Here is a 14,162-nt window from a genome sequence, read left to right as displayed (position 1 = left end):
CATCAGGGCAGAGATGCCACCTATAAGTGGGCACGAGATCGAGGGGTGGATCTAACCATGGACAGTATCTCCCAGGTGATCCATGATTGTGAGACATGCGCTGCGATCAAGCAGGCCAAGCGGGTGAAGCCTCTGTGGTATGGTGGGCGATGGTCCAAATACAAGTATGGGGAGGCCTGGCAGATTGATTACATCACACTGCCTCAAACCCGCCAAGGCAAGCGCTATGTGCTCACAATGGTAGAAGCCACCACTGGATGGCTGGAGACCTACCCTGTGCCTCACGCTACTGCCCGGAACACCATCCTGGGCCTGGAAAAGCAAGTCCTTTGGAGGCATGGCACCCCTGAGAGAATCGAGTCTGACAATGGGACTCATTTCAAGAACAGCCTTATAAACACCTGGGCTAGAGAACATGGCATTGAGTGGGTGTACCACATCCCTTACCATGCACCAGCAGCTGGGAAGGTTGAGCGGTGTAATGGACTGCTTAAAACCACCTTGAAGGCACTGGGTGGGGGGACTTTCAAAAACTGGGAGGTGCATTTAGCAAGAGCCACCTGGTTAGTTAACACTCGAGGTCCACCAGCCGAGCAGGCCCTGCCCAATCCGAACCCCTACAAACAACAGACGGGGATAAGGTTCCAGTGGTGCACATGAGAGGTATGCTTGGAAAAACTGTTTGGGTTAAGTCTGCCTTGAGCAAAGACAAACCCATCCGTGGGGTTGTTTTTGCTCAGGGACCAGGTTGCACCTGGTGGGTGATGCAAAAGGATGGAGAGACCCGATGCATACCTCAAGGGGACCTTGTTTTAGGGTGAACTACCCATGGCTCTGTACTTATCAGTATCAGCATGTATATATGTATATAATTCGGGTGATGCATATTTATATGGTTAAAAGTTAAGTTTCATGTAACATGTTAGTATGGGAAAAATTCGGGGTGGATAATGTTGGGGTTTTAGGAGCTCTCCTGCTTTTTTTTTTTTCTGTTAAAGGAATTTTCCCCCATACATGTTACTAGGGGAACAAATAGCTGGGTGCTTAAGAAAAACAAAAGACCTGTCTGCTCCTTTTTGTTTCACGTGGGTGTGTGGGCAGTTGGGTCTCCAGCGTTTGGACAGAGAGGAGTCTGCTTTCTTCAGCTGCTTTTCCTTGTGCTGGAAAGCCCCAGGATCCCAAAGCCACCTTCCCTGCCCCGCTAGGAGCTGGGCCGTGGCCAGCCCTGCCCCGCCGTTGTTTCGAGCCTTCGCTACGTTGTAGCCGTGCTCGCCCTGCCTGCCCAGACCTCTGGGGGGTCCCTGTTTGGATACACCTCGTCTGCCATCCGGGATTTGTGCTCATCCCTGCCGTTCCAGCCTGCCGTTCCCGAGGGTCCAGCCGGACACCGGGATCAGCTGCCCAGGGGTTTGTGAAGCTTTTTGTTCCATCCCTCCCAGGGATCCCAGACCACCAGTGCCGCGTGCTCCCCGAGCTCGCTCCGGAGCGCCCCCTGCAGCCGTGGGGGAACCATCGCACCTGCCCTGCTCACCGGGAGCCGCCAGCGCCCCTGCCGGCTGCGAGCGGAACTGCACCCGAGGGGAAAGGGCCTGACAGCCGAGAAGGCTGGCACTGGGTTTGTGGTTCTGTTTTCTGTTACTGCCATAGTTATTGTTGTTTGTTTGACTTGTTATACACATATAAATATATAATAGCAAAGAACTGTTACTCCTATTTCCCACATCTTTGCCTAAAAAGCCCCTTGATTTCAAAATTATAATGACTCGGAGGGAAGGGGGTTGCATCTGCCATTCCAAGGGAGGCTTCTGCCTTCCTTAGCAGACACCTGTCTTTCAAACCAAGGCAATAACTTTTATATTTGCCAAAAAATTCTTAGTAGAGAAACTGTCCTAATAGGTGCCAAGTTGTGCTCCCTGTTTGCTGGACAATGAACCCTGTACTCCTGACCTTGGTGTAATAAAGATCTTTGTGTTTGAGCTTAAATATTTTTTTCCTTTGGGTTGTTAATCTGTTCCAGGGATTAAAAGGGGATGTAGTTGCAGTTCCAGTTAATCTCCTTGTGGATTTATGCTACATTTAGGTTGTGCCCTCTTTTCCTGTCATGTGGGCTTTTAGCAGCAAATGCTGATTTACTTAGTTGATGGAACTGCCTAAGAAAATTTAGCAGAGATTTTATTTTTGCCGTCCAATTTTATGACACACTCAAGGAAAAGACCTGTTCGTTTTGTTATCAAATGTCTTTTTTTGAGTTGGAAATCTCAGAATTCTTGGTAATTTTCCTAAAATCACTGCTTTTAGGGCTCTGACAGATTTTGACTGGAAGGACGGTGAAATATCTTTTCTCCAGTAGAGCCCAGATGCTCAAAATCTAGAAGACCAGCATAAACTATGTAAATATTACTACTGTTAATTTTAGATCTCAGGACTTTAAAGATGTTCTTAGCACTATTATGATAGCTGGTGGTTACTTGTGGTTCTAAGGGCTCAGCAGCAGCAATATTGTTTAAATTGTATTATATTTCACTGTCATTTCTATAACATGTTTCATCCCTGTAAAAGCTTGACATAGCTCCATTAAGGCCAGGTGATAAAGATTACTATTCAATCTTAATCTACCTGTGCATGGAGTTTTTATAGGATTGCTGTGCATGTACAGAAAACCCTCCTTAATACCATCTCCTGGAGGGAAAATTGAAATATATTGTTGTTGATGTGTTTCACTATTTGCATGCATGTGCTGTCCCTTTGCTCTTTCTCATAACAACCTGGTTGTTTTGCATATTAGCAAGTTTAGCTCCCAGTGCAACAGGGAGTGTAGTCAGTGGTTTACAGAGGCAGTATGAATGGTATTGTCTTCCACAGGCACTGGTTGCACTAGAGTTGCCCGGGTTCTTCTCTTTATGCTGTAAAACACTTCTCTCCTTTCACATGCTTGGCTATGTCTTGCTTTTCTAGGCTATTTTGCTTGCAAAAGACTGCTTTGCAGAAGACTCCATTGCCTTTTCTAATATTTTTTTGTTAAATCCATTTGGCAATTACACTGGGTACATTGTAGCTGTTAAAGTGAGCACTCTGTCCAGGGCATGTTTCTCTCCAAGGCTGAGTTTGATTGCATTTGTAACCTCTGTGTCAGTCTTGTGTATTTTTGCTGTACTCATCAAAATAGAATCCTGTTCCAGCTTTTCCAATTTGGTTACGCAGAACAGCTGTGATGAAGGAAGTGAAATGGTCTTCCAGGCAGCAAATCTTCCAACTCATGCTCCCCATCTTTACAACTTTGAGGACTGAAACCTGTGCAACACACAGAAGCACCTGGGCTCTGGTTCATCCGAGCCAACTGTAGGAACTTTACTGCTGTTCTTATATTAAGTCTCATCGCACAATGCTCTCTGCTAGTTTCAGAGCAGAGAATGCCACTTCCCAAAGGCTAAGATTTGTCCTTTCTGTCAACACAAGGGGTTGTATGCTGAGCCTTCACAAGCTCATCTGACACAGGGTTATGCTTATGCCTGTTTTTTCAGTCTAGATCTGAAATTACTAACACAGGGTCATAATTTTTACTCAAAAGTTGATCAATAGCTTCTCAAAAACAGACACTCTGTGTTTCAGCAGGATAGATTTTAAGTGGCAGGCAAAAACTGAGTAAAGAAAAACACATCTGCCTGCAAATCACATCAAGGAGCAGTAGATTTTTGTGGCAAATCAACATTGTTTCTATTGTTCTGCAGTTTATCAGGATAACTGGTAAAGTGATGATCCTGCATCTCCCTGAGCCTCAGCAAAACTCTCACACTTCCTGTTGGGTTCTGTGTCTGAAATCAACGTCTTGGATATAAGCTTGGGCTAAAGCAGTGGGGATTGAGAGGACATGAGAGAAACATCCTCCATGTATTGCCTAGTAAGCTGAATAGTGAAGTAAGAAAGGTTCAGTGCAGCATTCTGGCACTCCTTGTTGCGTGGGAAAAGGGGGGATGGATGGAGTGTGAATAAAATTAATACTGTCTGCCTCTAGAAAGTGACTTTGGTCTAAACATGTTTCAGACTGGGCAACATGTGATAAAGGAAACCTGCATTGCACTTGTATGCAGTGAATTCACTATAACGGCAGGTGTAGGACAGAACCTTCAAACATTCACAAGTCTGCTACAGTCTTGCACTTCCTTTGCAGGGGAAGAGACAAAACTTGTCAGTCATAGCACCAATGCAGTTGTAGTGCTCCCTGCAATGCTGATGGAAAGCTAAGAGTCTCAAGTGTGATATGCTGAGGGCTGAGAGAAGTACTAATGAGCTGGTTCACATACAGTCATGCAGGACGAAGACAACAGAAGCAACAAAATCTAGAGGAGCAGCCCCCAAACTGCTTTGCTGTCTGAACAATCTTATGCTTGTCGTAATTGCCATGTAGTCTGCTGCACAGAATAGCCATGTTTTTAATCAATCTTCAACAGGATTAATTCCTTAAAATGCATCATATGCCACACTGTAGATGTAAAGTAATTATGTAATTTGCTTCTCCGGTGTTGTTTGCTTGATACCTACCCTGAGCAGATTTCAAAGCTGGGACTGTGTCTGTGTGTTTGCATGGCTTGTGTCTCAGTAAGCCCTGATCCTTACCCTGTCTTTTAGTGATCATAAACCACCTACTAAAACACTGATTTAGTAACCAATGGACAAAGATATTGAATCCAACATAAATTCATTCAATGTTTTATAGCCAGAAGAGGCCAGACAACTATAAAAGCTAAGAAAAAAGCTCTATGGAGTACTTGCTGGCCTCTCTGTTGAGAGCAGCTAAGGTTGAATCCTGATTTGCTGTGTATCGGATTTTATATGTGACTCCTCTGAATCTTTAGTCATATATGCAAAGTGGTAGATAAGCATACCTGTACTACAAACAGTGGTGAAGAGGAGCCTTGCTGCTGTGTGTCTCCTACATTCTTGTATTGATAAAATTAAGAGGGAGGATTCAAGTCTTTGATTAGTCTGAAAAGTCTCTGAAAAATGTGTGATCCCCAATATTTGATACTGCAAACACTATAACTGGTGTTAAAGACTTCAGCTGCAAAGATGGACACTGGGTTCTGCATAAAACTTTTTGTGCATAAAACTGCACGTTTGTGTACTGCAGAAGCTGTCTGGCTCTGCAATGTGCAGTCTGGCTAGGCAGAATCTAAAGCTCCTGTCAAAGTGGTCACTTCATCTATCCCTGACATACAGCTATCTCTGCATTGAAGGCAAAAGGGTATTTTAACATGACCCACTTGTTCAGCAGAATATTTCTGGCAGGACAGCAAAGGAAAAGAGCATTCCGTTGAAAACAAGTTGATGTTTAGGCAGAAGAAAATGACCATGAGGGAATTCAGTCAGGTCAGCTGCACAAACATCTCATGGAAGATGGCATCAGATCTTTAATGTGAGCAGATGGCTGGCAGCTGCGCTTGTGCCACTTTCCTTCATTGCAGCAGGCAGGTATAGCATGTGTTGTTTGATGCAGAGGTGAGTTAAGTGAGCTCTACTGAAATTGGGGTGAGTGAGCCTCATGGTTTTTGCTGTTGTGGGACATTTTGTGATACAAGAAGGGAGGAAGTTTCATATGAACAATGATGGGTGGGAAGCCCTGTTATTACAAGCAAAGGATGTTTACTGGTTTAGGAGTCTTAGGTTTCTTTAGTGAGTAAATAAATTTTCTGAAAATTAAGTTTCTTGAAGGGACAGTGCTGCTTATTGCAGTTTAGTTCCAAAATATGTATTTAAATGTGTATGTTATTAAGGGCATAGTCTCCTAGATCTTAAATAAAACGCTTTGCAAAGGATAGCCATGGTGATTGCTCATTAATGTAAACCAAGACCTCAAAGACGTCATCAGTTGCTCAGAGTCATACCTGGGATCAGAATCAAACTAGAGAGGAACATGTTCTTTCATACCACCAGGTGACGCTGACAGCAATGCCTGAGGCTTTCCATGGTGTGCTGTACTTTTTTCCTTTGATGACTGAAAGGTTAGACAAAGTAAATAATTCTGGATGTTTCTCAATTTTGTTTTTAATTTAATTTTCTTTAAATGTGTACATTTTTTGTGCAATGAATTGGAGGTCTTTTTCCTCTACAGTGCTCCTATGACAGCTCTAGGAAGTAGCTCCTTTTTTAAAGCTGATTATCCTCTATTTCTCCTTGTGCTTGTCTTCTTTTGGGAGCTGCAGGATCTTACAATGAAATGTAATGAGGAAGAAAAATCACTAAGCACAGATGCATTTTCCAAGGTTTCACTGACCAACTTGCGTAGACCAGCAGTTCCAGATCTCTCTACAGACCTGGGGATGAACATCTTCAAAAAGGTGAGTGAAAGGAAACTGCACTTTAATTTACCTATGATGCAGCACCTCAGGGTCCTCTTAAGTAGCTGCTGAAGTAGTCTGCTCGTGTATATTCACGAGGTCTGCTTGGAATATATATTCATGCCATATGTGACATTACCATCCCTTTTCATTGGAGTTGATTCTGTATGTTATTACATTGGTTTTTATATGCAAATCCTGAACATAATGCTGAAGTCTTTATTCAAGTAATTGTCCTGCTGCAACTGCATGAGAGGCGGCTATTCAAACAGTGCTGAATTTTAAGTGCCAGTGCTCGCTGTAATTCCAGCTAATTCAACGAGTTTTGATTTTTTTACTTTTAGTTCTGGGTTTCCAACCATCCATTCCATACATCTAGCTCAAGGTCAAAGAATGTCATAAAATCATCCAAGGGCATCCATCCCAGCCTAGGGCAAGACTGAAATTCTTCAAATACTCACAGGATCCCAGCATGCAATTAGATTCTACCATGGGAAATGTCCAAGATAAAAAGCTCAGAATGGAAAGTTATACTTGGGACATATATCTGTGTTATCTCTTTCCCTCAAGTGGTTGTTTTCCATGCCTCAGAGCTTCTTAACTGCTCCTATATCTGCTCCTGTTTCTGCAGTTTAAGAGCCGCAAAGAGGACAGGGAACGTGAGCGCAAAGGGTCAATTCCTTTCCACCATACTGGAAAGAAGCGGCAGCGAAGGATGGGGGTGCCCTTCCTCCTTCATGAGGATCACTTGGATGTTTCACCCACTCGCAGCACTTTCTCCTTTGGCAGTTTCTCTGGAATTGGAGAGGACCGACGTGGCATTGAGAGAGGAGGATGGCAAACCACCATATTAGGTGAGTTGTTGCTGTCTCTGTCATTCCTGTTGTGAACATTCAGAGAACAGCAGAGGTTATTTCTTCATCCAGTCCTTTTGTCACCCTATGTCCTTGGTTCTGTTTGCAGCATTACACATCCGTTAATAACTGCTCACAGCAGACCTTGAATAACTTAGACTTCAGTTCACTTTTTCTCTGAAAACTATCGTCTTTACTGGAATCATAGTTACTGTGGGAACCTGTGGTGATCTCTCTTCCACTTGAGTACACCTCCCTGTGTGGTAGCAAGCATTGCACAAGTGCAGCTTCAAATAGATTCAAAGAATGTTTGCATCCCCTTCTTCAAAAGAGAAATCTCTGGAGAGGCAGCAGTATCATTAGTATGATGATTATTAGCGGCAGTATCATTATCATTAGTATCATTAACAATGTCATTAGTATGCCAAAAATTTCTGTTCACAGTTTTCCTGGAGTGCATCTTGGATACAATATGAGTAGGATATTTTCTTAGTGAGGCTTATACAGTCTTGATACTGCAGAGATACACTGTTTGAACCTAAAAATTCGCTACTTCAAGCTTTTAATTTCACTGAACAGTATCTACACATTGTTTCTGTTTCACAAATTTACTCCCAATGTCATAGATTTTTGTTCTGGCACTCTAAGAAATCTTAGAGATGATAGGCAGCAAAATGAACTGTAATGCCAGAGCATTGTCATTTTCACAGTCTTAAACTGCATCATTTTCATAAGCTGTCCATTATAAACATGTCCATCTCTGGGACACGGGACAGTGGTCAAGTAATTTCTTAAAGACTCATACATGTTTTGTTAATGGTTAATATACAAACACCTACAGATTTGTACAAGAATAACAAGCTTATTAACCACACCCTCCTTTTCATACTTTCAGTACTTTGAGAAGTTAGTTAAATTTTGATGTAAGGGGCTCCAGATTCTTCTTGTGGCTTAATCTACAGTTTTTTGCTTTCTGATATCTCAGTGAAATCATGTATTTCACATCCAAGGGGCAACAAATCCTGACAACTTCAGAGGAAGTTGCCCTCTTTCAGTAAGTTTTTTGGATTTGTATTTTATTGTATTCTTGAAGAATTTCCTTTGTCTTAGCACTCCCATCCTAATATACTTATTTTTGGGGGGAGAAGAAGAGAGAGGAGAAGAAAATAAATTCCTATAACATGCCCCAATGGGTAAAGTCATACAGTGCTGACCGGTCTTGTTTTCTTTAAGGTGCTGGTGGTTAAGAATGCAGTGTCAGCTAAATCAGTATGTGCTGAGGGGAAGAGCCTTGCAGAGAGTTTGGACCATTTGGTCTCTATGTCAGTGAACCCCCATGAGAGATCCCACCATAATTTTTGGTTCTGCTTCACAGTGTGATGAAAGGCCTTGATTTTTACAGACTCCAATCCTTCAATTTTTAACCTCAGCTGCTGTCACCAGCCACCTCTCAGGTAACTGAACAAAATATCCGTTTCTTGTCGTCTCCCTAGGAAAGTTTACCAGGAGAGGGAGCTCTGACACAGCGACAGAGATGGAGAGTCTGAGCGCCCGGCACTCTCACTCGCATCACACACTTGTCTCTGAACTGCCGGACCCCTCAAACAGCCATGGAGAAAACACAGTCAAAGAAGGTAAATTTAAAATATCAGGAAAGACGTTTCACTGAAATATCAACCCCAAAAAGCAAAGGAAGTGTTGCTGTTTCTATGTGTATGTGACTAATTGATTTTTCCTTTTTTGTTTCCATATCTATTGAGAGGCTTTTTTGTACTATGAAGAGTTGCTGTTTGCATAATATAACCAGTCCATCGCTGAGTCATTGCTTATTAAATGTATTAGATGTAATTATTTTATTAATTTGAATATATTTAATAATCTTAGGAAGAGGTTCTTTGTATTCTCTAGCCCTGTTACTGTACTGTCCGGCAGATGGTGGTCTGCAAAACCCTATGGGGCACCTAGGGTCTTCCTACACTAGAGAGTATATAAACCTACTTACAAAGCACTAGGTGCAGGAAATTACTAACACTGTTGCCTGAAAAACAGGATGAGTTGTAAAAACATGAGGTGTCCTTGATAAAAATTTGCACTTATAGCCAGTTTGCTAACCTGAGCAATTCAAAGCTCCTGTCTGACCACTGTGAGCTTAAGCACTGCAGTACCTTTCTCATCAGATACCTTTGCATTTTGGAGATGGTTTAGACTGTCACAGGTACATTTTTTTCAACTGGTGTGATGAAATTTTCCAAACCGTTGTGACTTGGAAAGCTGTTTCAAGTTTGTGCTGCAGTTCCACCACCTTCACCCTTGCCTTCCAGCTGCAAAGTCCTTTCTCTTTGCCTTGCAGGGGCTCTGCTGCCTTTAAGACGAGGCACTGGATTAATGCAGGGAGCAAAGCTACCAAATCCTTTTGGAATAGATTTAGAATGTCTGAGTTGCCTGATCTACTTGGCTGCCCATTTAACTGAGATCAGCTTAAGCTGCCAGAGAACTGAACTGCTAGAACAAGCCTGGGGTTGTTCTAATTTACACTGTCTTAATGGAAGAAATTAGTCTACCTTTGATCCATGTATGCATGATAGGAATTAGGAACTTGTGTTTTCTTCTGGCATTAAAAGCCACTTTAAGAGCTGCTCCCTTTAGACAAGCTCAGCCTCAATCTTCCATTCCATAACTATTGAAATTTACAGGTAGCTGTTTTCCCTCCTGCAGTACGGTCTCAGATATCCACCATCACTGTGGCAACCTTCAACACTACCCTGGCCTCGTTCAATGTTGGGTACGCCGATTTCTTCAGTGAGCACATGAGGAAGCTTTGCAACCAGGTGCCCATCCCTGAGATGCCCCATGAGCCGCTTGCATGTGCCAACCTCCCACGGAGCCTGACAGACTCCTGCATCAATTACAGTTGCTTGGAGGATACGGATCACATTGATGGAACCAACAACTTTGTGCACAAGAATGGCATGCTGGATCTCTCGGTAATTGGCAAGGAACGAGGAAAGCCAGGTCCCTCTTCTGTCAATATAGCTGTACCATTGAGATCAGGGGTTTGATGGGCTTTTCCTCCACCTCTTTATATGACTTCTCTCATCAGTATATAAAGGTCAGTCAGATACATTTGTGCACATCCTAAAAGTCTCCTCTGAGAAAATGCAACTCCTGTTACTCCTTGCAAGGAGCGCATGTGCATGTGGAATGCACACATCAAATCTTAGGTGGAATTACGTAATGTCTGTGTTCCTGGGGCATGCACCAAATTCCCTATAAAATAGTATAAGACTGAGTAGCACCTTTCTTCTAGCACCTTAAACCTCACCTTTTCTGCTTTCCCCTTAATGATTTGCCAGTTCTTGGTGCACTGAAGCAGTGTTCTCAGGCTCACATATGTCATCTCATGGTTTCCTTGTCAGCCTGACTGTGCCCGGCCTGTGGTTTCTTGTCTGATACCTAGATTGTAGGCTCTTGGTATTTAGGGTTGTGTATCCTTTGTTCAGAGTTTGTACTGTGCCTGCTGTAATGAGTCTCTGAAGTCTAGAAATTCCAGGCACTAAATATTACTAGTAGGGAAAGTAATTCTGGCTTTAAATAGGATGTTTGAATCTCTCAGGTGGTCCTGAAGGCTGTTTACTTGGTTCTGAACCATGACATCAGTTCCCGGATTTGTGATGTGGCACTGAACATTGTGGAATGCTTACTGCAGCTTGGTGTGGTGCCCTCTGTGGAGAGAGTTCGGAGGAAGAGTGAGAACAAAGAAAATGAAGCCCCTGAAAAGAGACCAAGTGAAGGATCCTTCCAGCTCAAAGCAGCTGCTTCTGGTTCAGCTAGTGGATTTGGGCCACCTTCAATTAGTGGAGCTGGAGATGGAGAAGAAGAAGGAGGTGGTGGAGGAGGTGGAGGTGATGGAGGTGGTAGAGGAGGAGGAGGGCCATATGAAAAGAATGACAAAAACCAAGAAAAGGTTTGTCTTGTTTCCCTTTATACAATTCCAAATGTACTGCAATATCTGTTAAGATTGAGTATGCATGTGTATGCAACTGACCTTCTCTTTTGCTCTGGTGCTCACTTGGGATTCTGCTGAGGAAACATGATTAGCAATTCAAGTACTGTAACTACTCCAGGGAAGCAGCTGCTAAAAGCGGAGTTTGTGAGCCTGGCATTGACATTTTCAATATCTTGACAAAGTGTTTGAAACCCTCAATAACAATGATTTTTTTTCAGGTTTATTATTCATACCCTGTAAAGGAAAAATGGAACCCAGTGTGTGAGCACAGTTTCATTTATTTGATTACTAGAAGTCATAAATTTTTCAGTATTGCTATGAGAATTGAGCAAAAGATGCTACATTGCTAACCTCTGAAGTTGCAATTTACAGTAGCATAATGTCTAAAACATTTTAAAAAGATGCCTGGTTTTCTACTCAGCCAAGCCAGCTCTCTTTTTCAGGGAGAATTTTTTGAAGTTCTGAATGGTATGCATAGCAGAATGTAGGAACTTCACATTTATAGCATAATTTTTGATGGGAGGTGAAATAAAAGGGCTGGTCTCTAAACTTGAAAAATATTTGGAGTAAGCACTTCAAGAATAACAACTCAGTAATCGAGTGTCTGAGATAAGAAATGGAAAGCAGTTTGTCAAAAGTAAAATGCTAACAAAATGCCAGTAGTTGTCGCAGGGTTACGCACATCTTTCCCTCTGTGACTCTCAGGATGAAGGCCTAACTGTCAGCACCCATAGGCTGGCACTCACTATGCTAATCAAAATTGTGAAGTCCTTGGGTTGTGCCTATGGTTGTGGAGAAGGACATCGAGGGCTCTCTGGGGATCGCCTGAGACACCAGGTATTCCGGGAGAATGTAAGAGAATTAAAGGTCATTAAAGTGTCTCCCCTTGTACTTTTGACATCAGCTGCTGAGATCACTGCCTGCCCCCTCTGTAGCTTTCCCTGTATTGACAGTAAATGTGTTGCTTTTTGCCCCAGCTCGCAGACTGTGTTGCAGCCCAGCCATAGCAGATTTTCAGCTATAGTGTTACCTTCCAGCCCCTGGGGCTCTCTATGGCCCAGGGTGCTTCTGACCACCCCAGTGGATGGGTTGGGACAATACATGGGAGCAATCTCCATGTGTGAGCTGGTGTTAGTAATTTTTCACAGGACAGTACCCCCAAAGAGTATGCTATTTACAAGAGGTGCAGCTATCTTCGGTTGCCTATGTAAATCCAGAAGTCTAAAGTGTACGTATGTCCACCTTTCCTAATGGTGATTATGACTGACTGCTGCTGGGCTGCTCCATCAGCTCCTGATAGTTGGAGTGCACTGTATTTGCACTATGCTTGTTCTGTTGTCCTGCAAAGGAAGTAAAAGACTTAATCCTACCCTGTTGAAGAATATGGTGGTTCATCACTGTTGATTCCTATCATTTTTTGTTCTGCTCAAGTTAAGGCAGTGGAAAGTGCCCAGGATGTAACCCAGACATCAGATTTAATCCAGAAGAGTTTATGTCCTTGAGATCAGTCCAACTTCCTGTTAAATGGGAGCCTTTTAAAGGCCTTTCTCTGTGCATGCCTTCTCCTTACCTTGTATGCTTGCAGAAGGGAGTATTTTTCATTACTATAATGAGAGTTTACTAATCCCATGGGATACGTGTGAAACAGATTCTTCTCCATGGCTTTAGTTAGCTTGAGCCATGCCAACAGAGCTATAATAAGGTTCTGGGATCTGAGGTTGATTTCTCAGAGATGGATTGGCTGCTCTGTATCCTTGCAGTGTTCTTGTGTTAGCTAGATTCCCAGGTACTGGAGGAGTGGACACAATTGGACAAGATGGTGTGAGTCCCAGTGGTAACAGTAGAAATGTTCTGCACAGAGCACTGGTTGAACAGGTACCATATTCATGACCATGTCAGTTAGACTTTTCTGTTGGAGCTGAGCCAGCAAAGAATTTAGACCTAGTCATAACATTAAGTATAAATGAATATGTCTCTTGGAACCAAGGTTGTTATCATTGAATTGAGGAAAATATTTTCCTCTGTGTCTGTCTTGGTTTGAGACAAGTTTAGGAGGAAACATCATTAAATGAACATCTCCCCGTAAGAAGGCAGGTTTCAGCGCTCCCTGCCCCAGTGATATGAAAGGAATTTCTTGGAGGAAAGTGAAAAAAACTATTTATTTAACTAGCAGAGTGCTGGCAGGGCACAGGAGAAAAAAATGAGTCATGTGAGATAATAAACCTCCTCACTGCAGAGAAAGCTGGTGGTTTTAGAGTCCTGTCTGTAGCTGGCTCAGCCCCTCCCAAGGTCTGAGGCCGGGATGTGGTGTCCCCACAGCCTCCCTGCCAGTCCGCGGGGTCCGATGATCTGTGTTGGGGTTTTAGTTTTTTTCCTGTTAAAGGAACTTTTTCCCATACGCATGTTGCTAGGGGACAAATGGCTGTACTTAAGAAAGACAAAAAGAGCTGCCCATTGGGGGTGGGGCGGGCCTGGCTACTCCTTTGTTTCACCTGGGTGTGGGGTCAGTTCGCTCTCGGCGTTTGGAGAGAGAAGCTGCAGAGAAAGGAGCTGCTGGTTCTTTTTCTTCGGCCACTTTTCTTTCTGCTGGAAACAACGCCGGGAACCCAAAGCTGTTTTTCCCTGCCCTGCTGGAGGCCGGGCTGTGGCCGCCCTGCCCCGCTGCTGCTTTGAGCCTTCACTACACTGTAGCCCTGCTCGCCCTGTATGCCCGACCTCCGGGGGGTTCCCCGTTTGGATACATCTCGTCTGTCCTCTGGGATCTGTGCTCGTCCCTGCCGCTCCAGCCTGCTGTTCCAGCCTGCCGCTCCAGTCTGCTGTTCCCGAGAGTCCAGCCGGACACTGGGATCAGCTGCCCAGGGCTTTGTGAAGCCTTTGTCCTATCCCTTCCCGGGATCCCAGACCACCAGTGCCGCGTGCTCCCCGAGCTCGCTCCGGAGCGCCCCCTGCAGCCGTGGGGGAACCATC

The 14,162-nt window shown here is 43.7% G+C and overlaps 1 protein-coding gene across 1 annotated transcript in view; it reads left to right on the top strand.

Moving 5' to 3' along the window:
• Positions 1–14,162, top strand: part of LOC104689869 (unc-80 homolog, NALCN channel complex subunit) — a 149,909-nt gene that overhangs the window by 38,903 nt on the left and 96,844 nt on the right. The window contains exons 12-14 of the mRNA XM_039555541.1: positions 9,905–10,173; positions 10,803–11,153; positions 11,901–12,047. Coding sequence (XP_039411475.1) covers positions 9,905–10,173; positions 10,803–11,153; positions 11,901–12,047 — 767 coding nt within the window. The remainder of the gene's footprint in view (positions 1–9,904; positions 10,174–10,802; positions 11,154–11,900; positions 12,048–14,162) is intronic.

The sequence above is a fragment of the Corvus cornix genome, chromosome 7 (genome assembly GCF_000738735.6).
Source record: "Corvus cornix cornix isolate S_Up_H32 chromosome 7, ASM73873v5, whole genome shotgun sequence".
In the NCBI taxonomy this organism is placed as follows: Eukaryota; Metazoa; Chordata; class Aves; order Passeriformes; family Corvidae; genus Corvus; species Corvus cornix.
The sequence above is the reverse complement of the archived record's forward strand: the minus strand, read 5'-3'. Positions and strand labels throughout refer to the sequence as shown.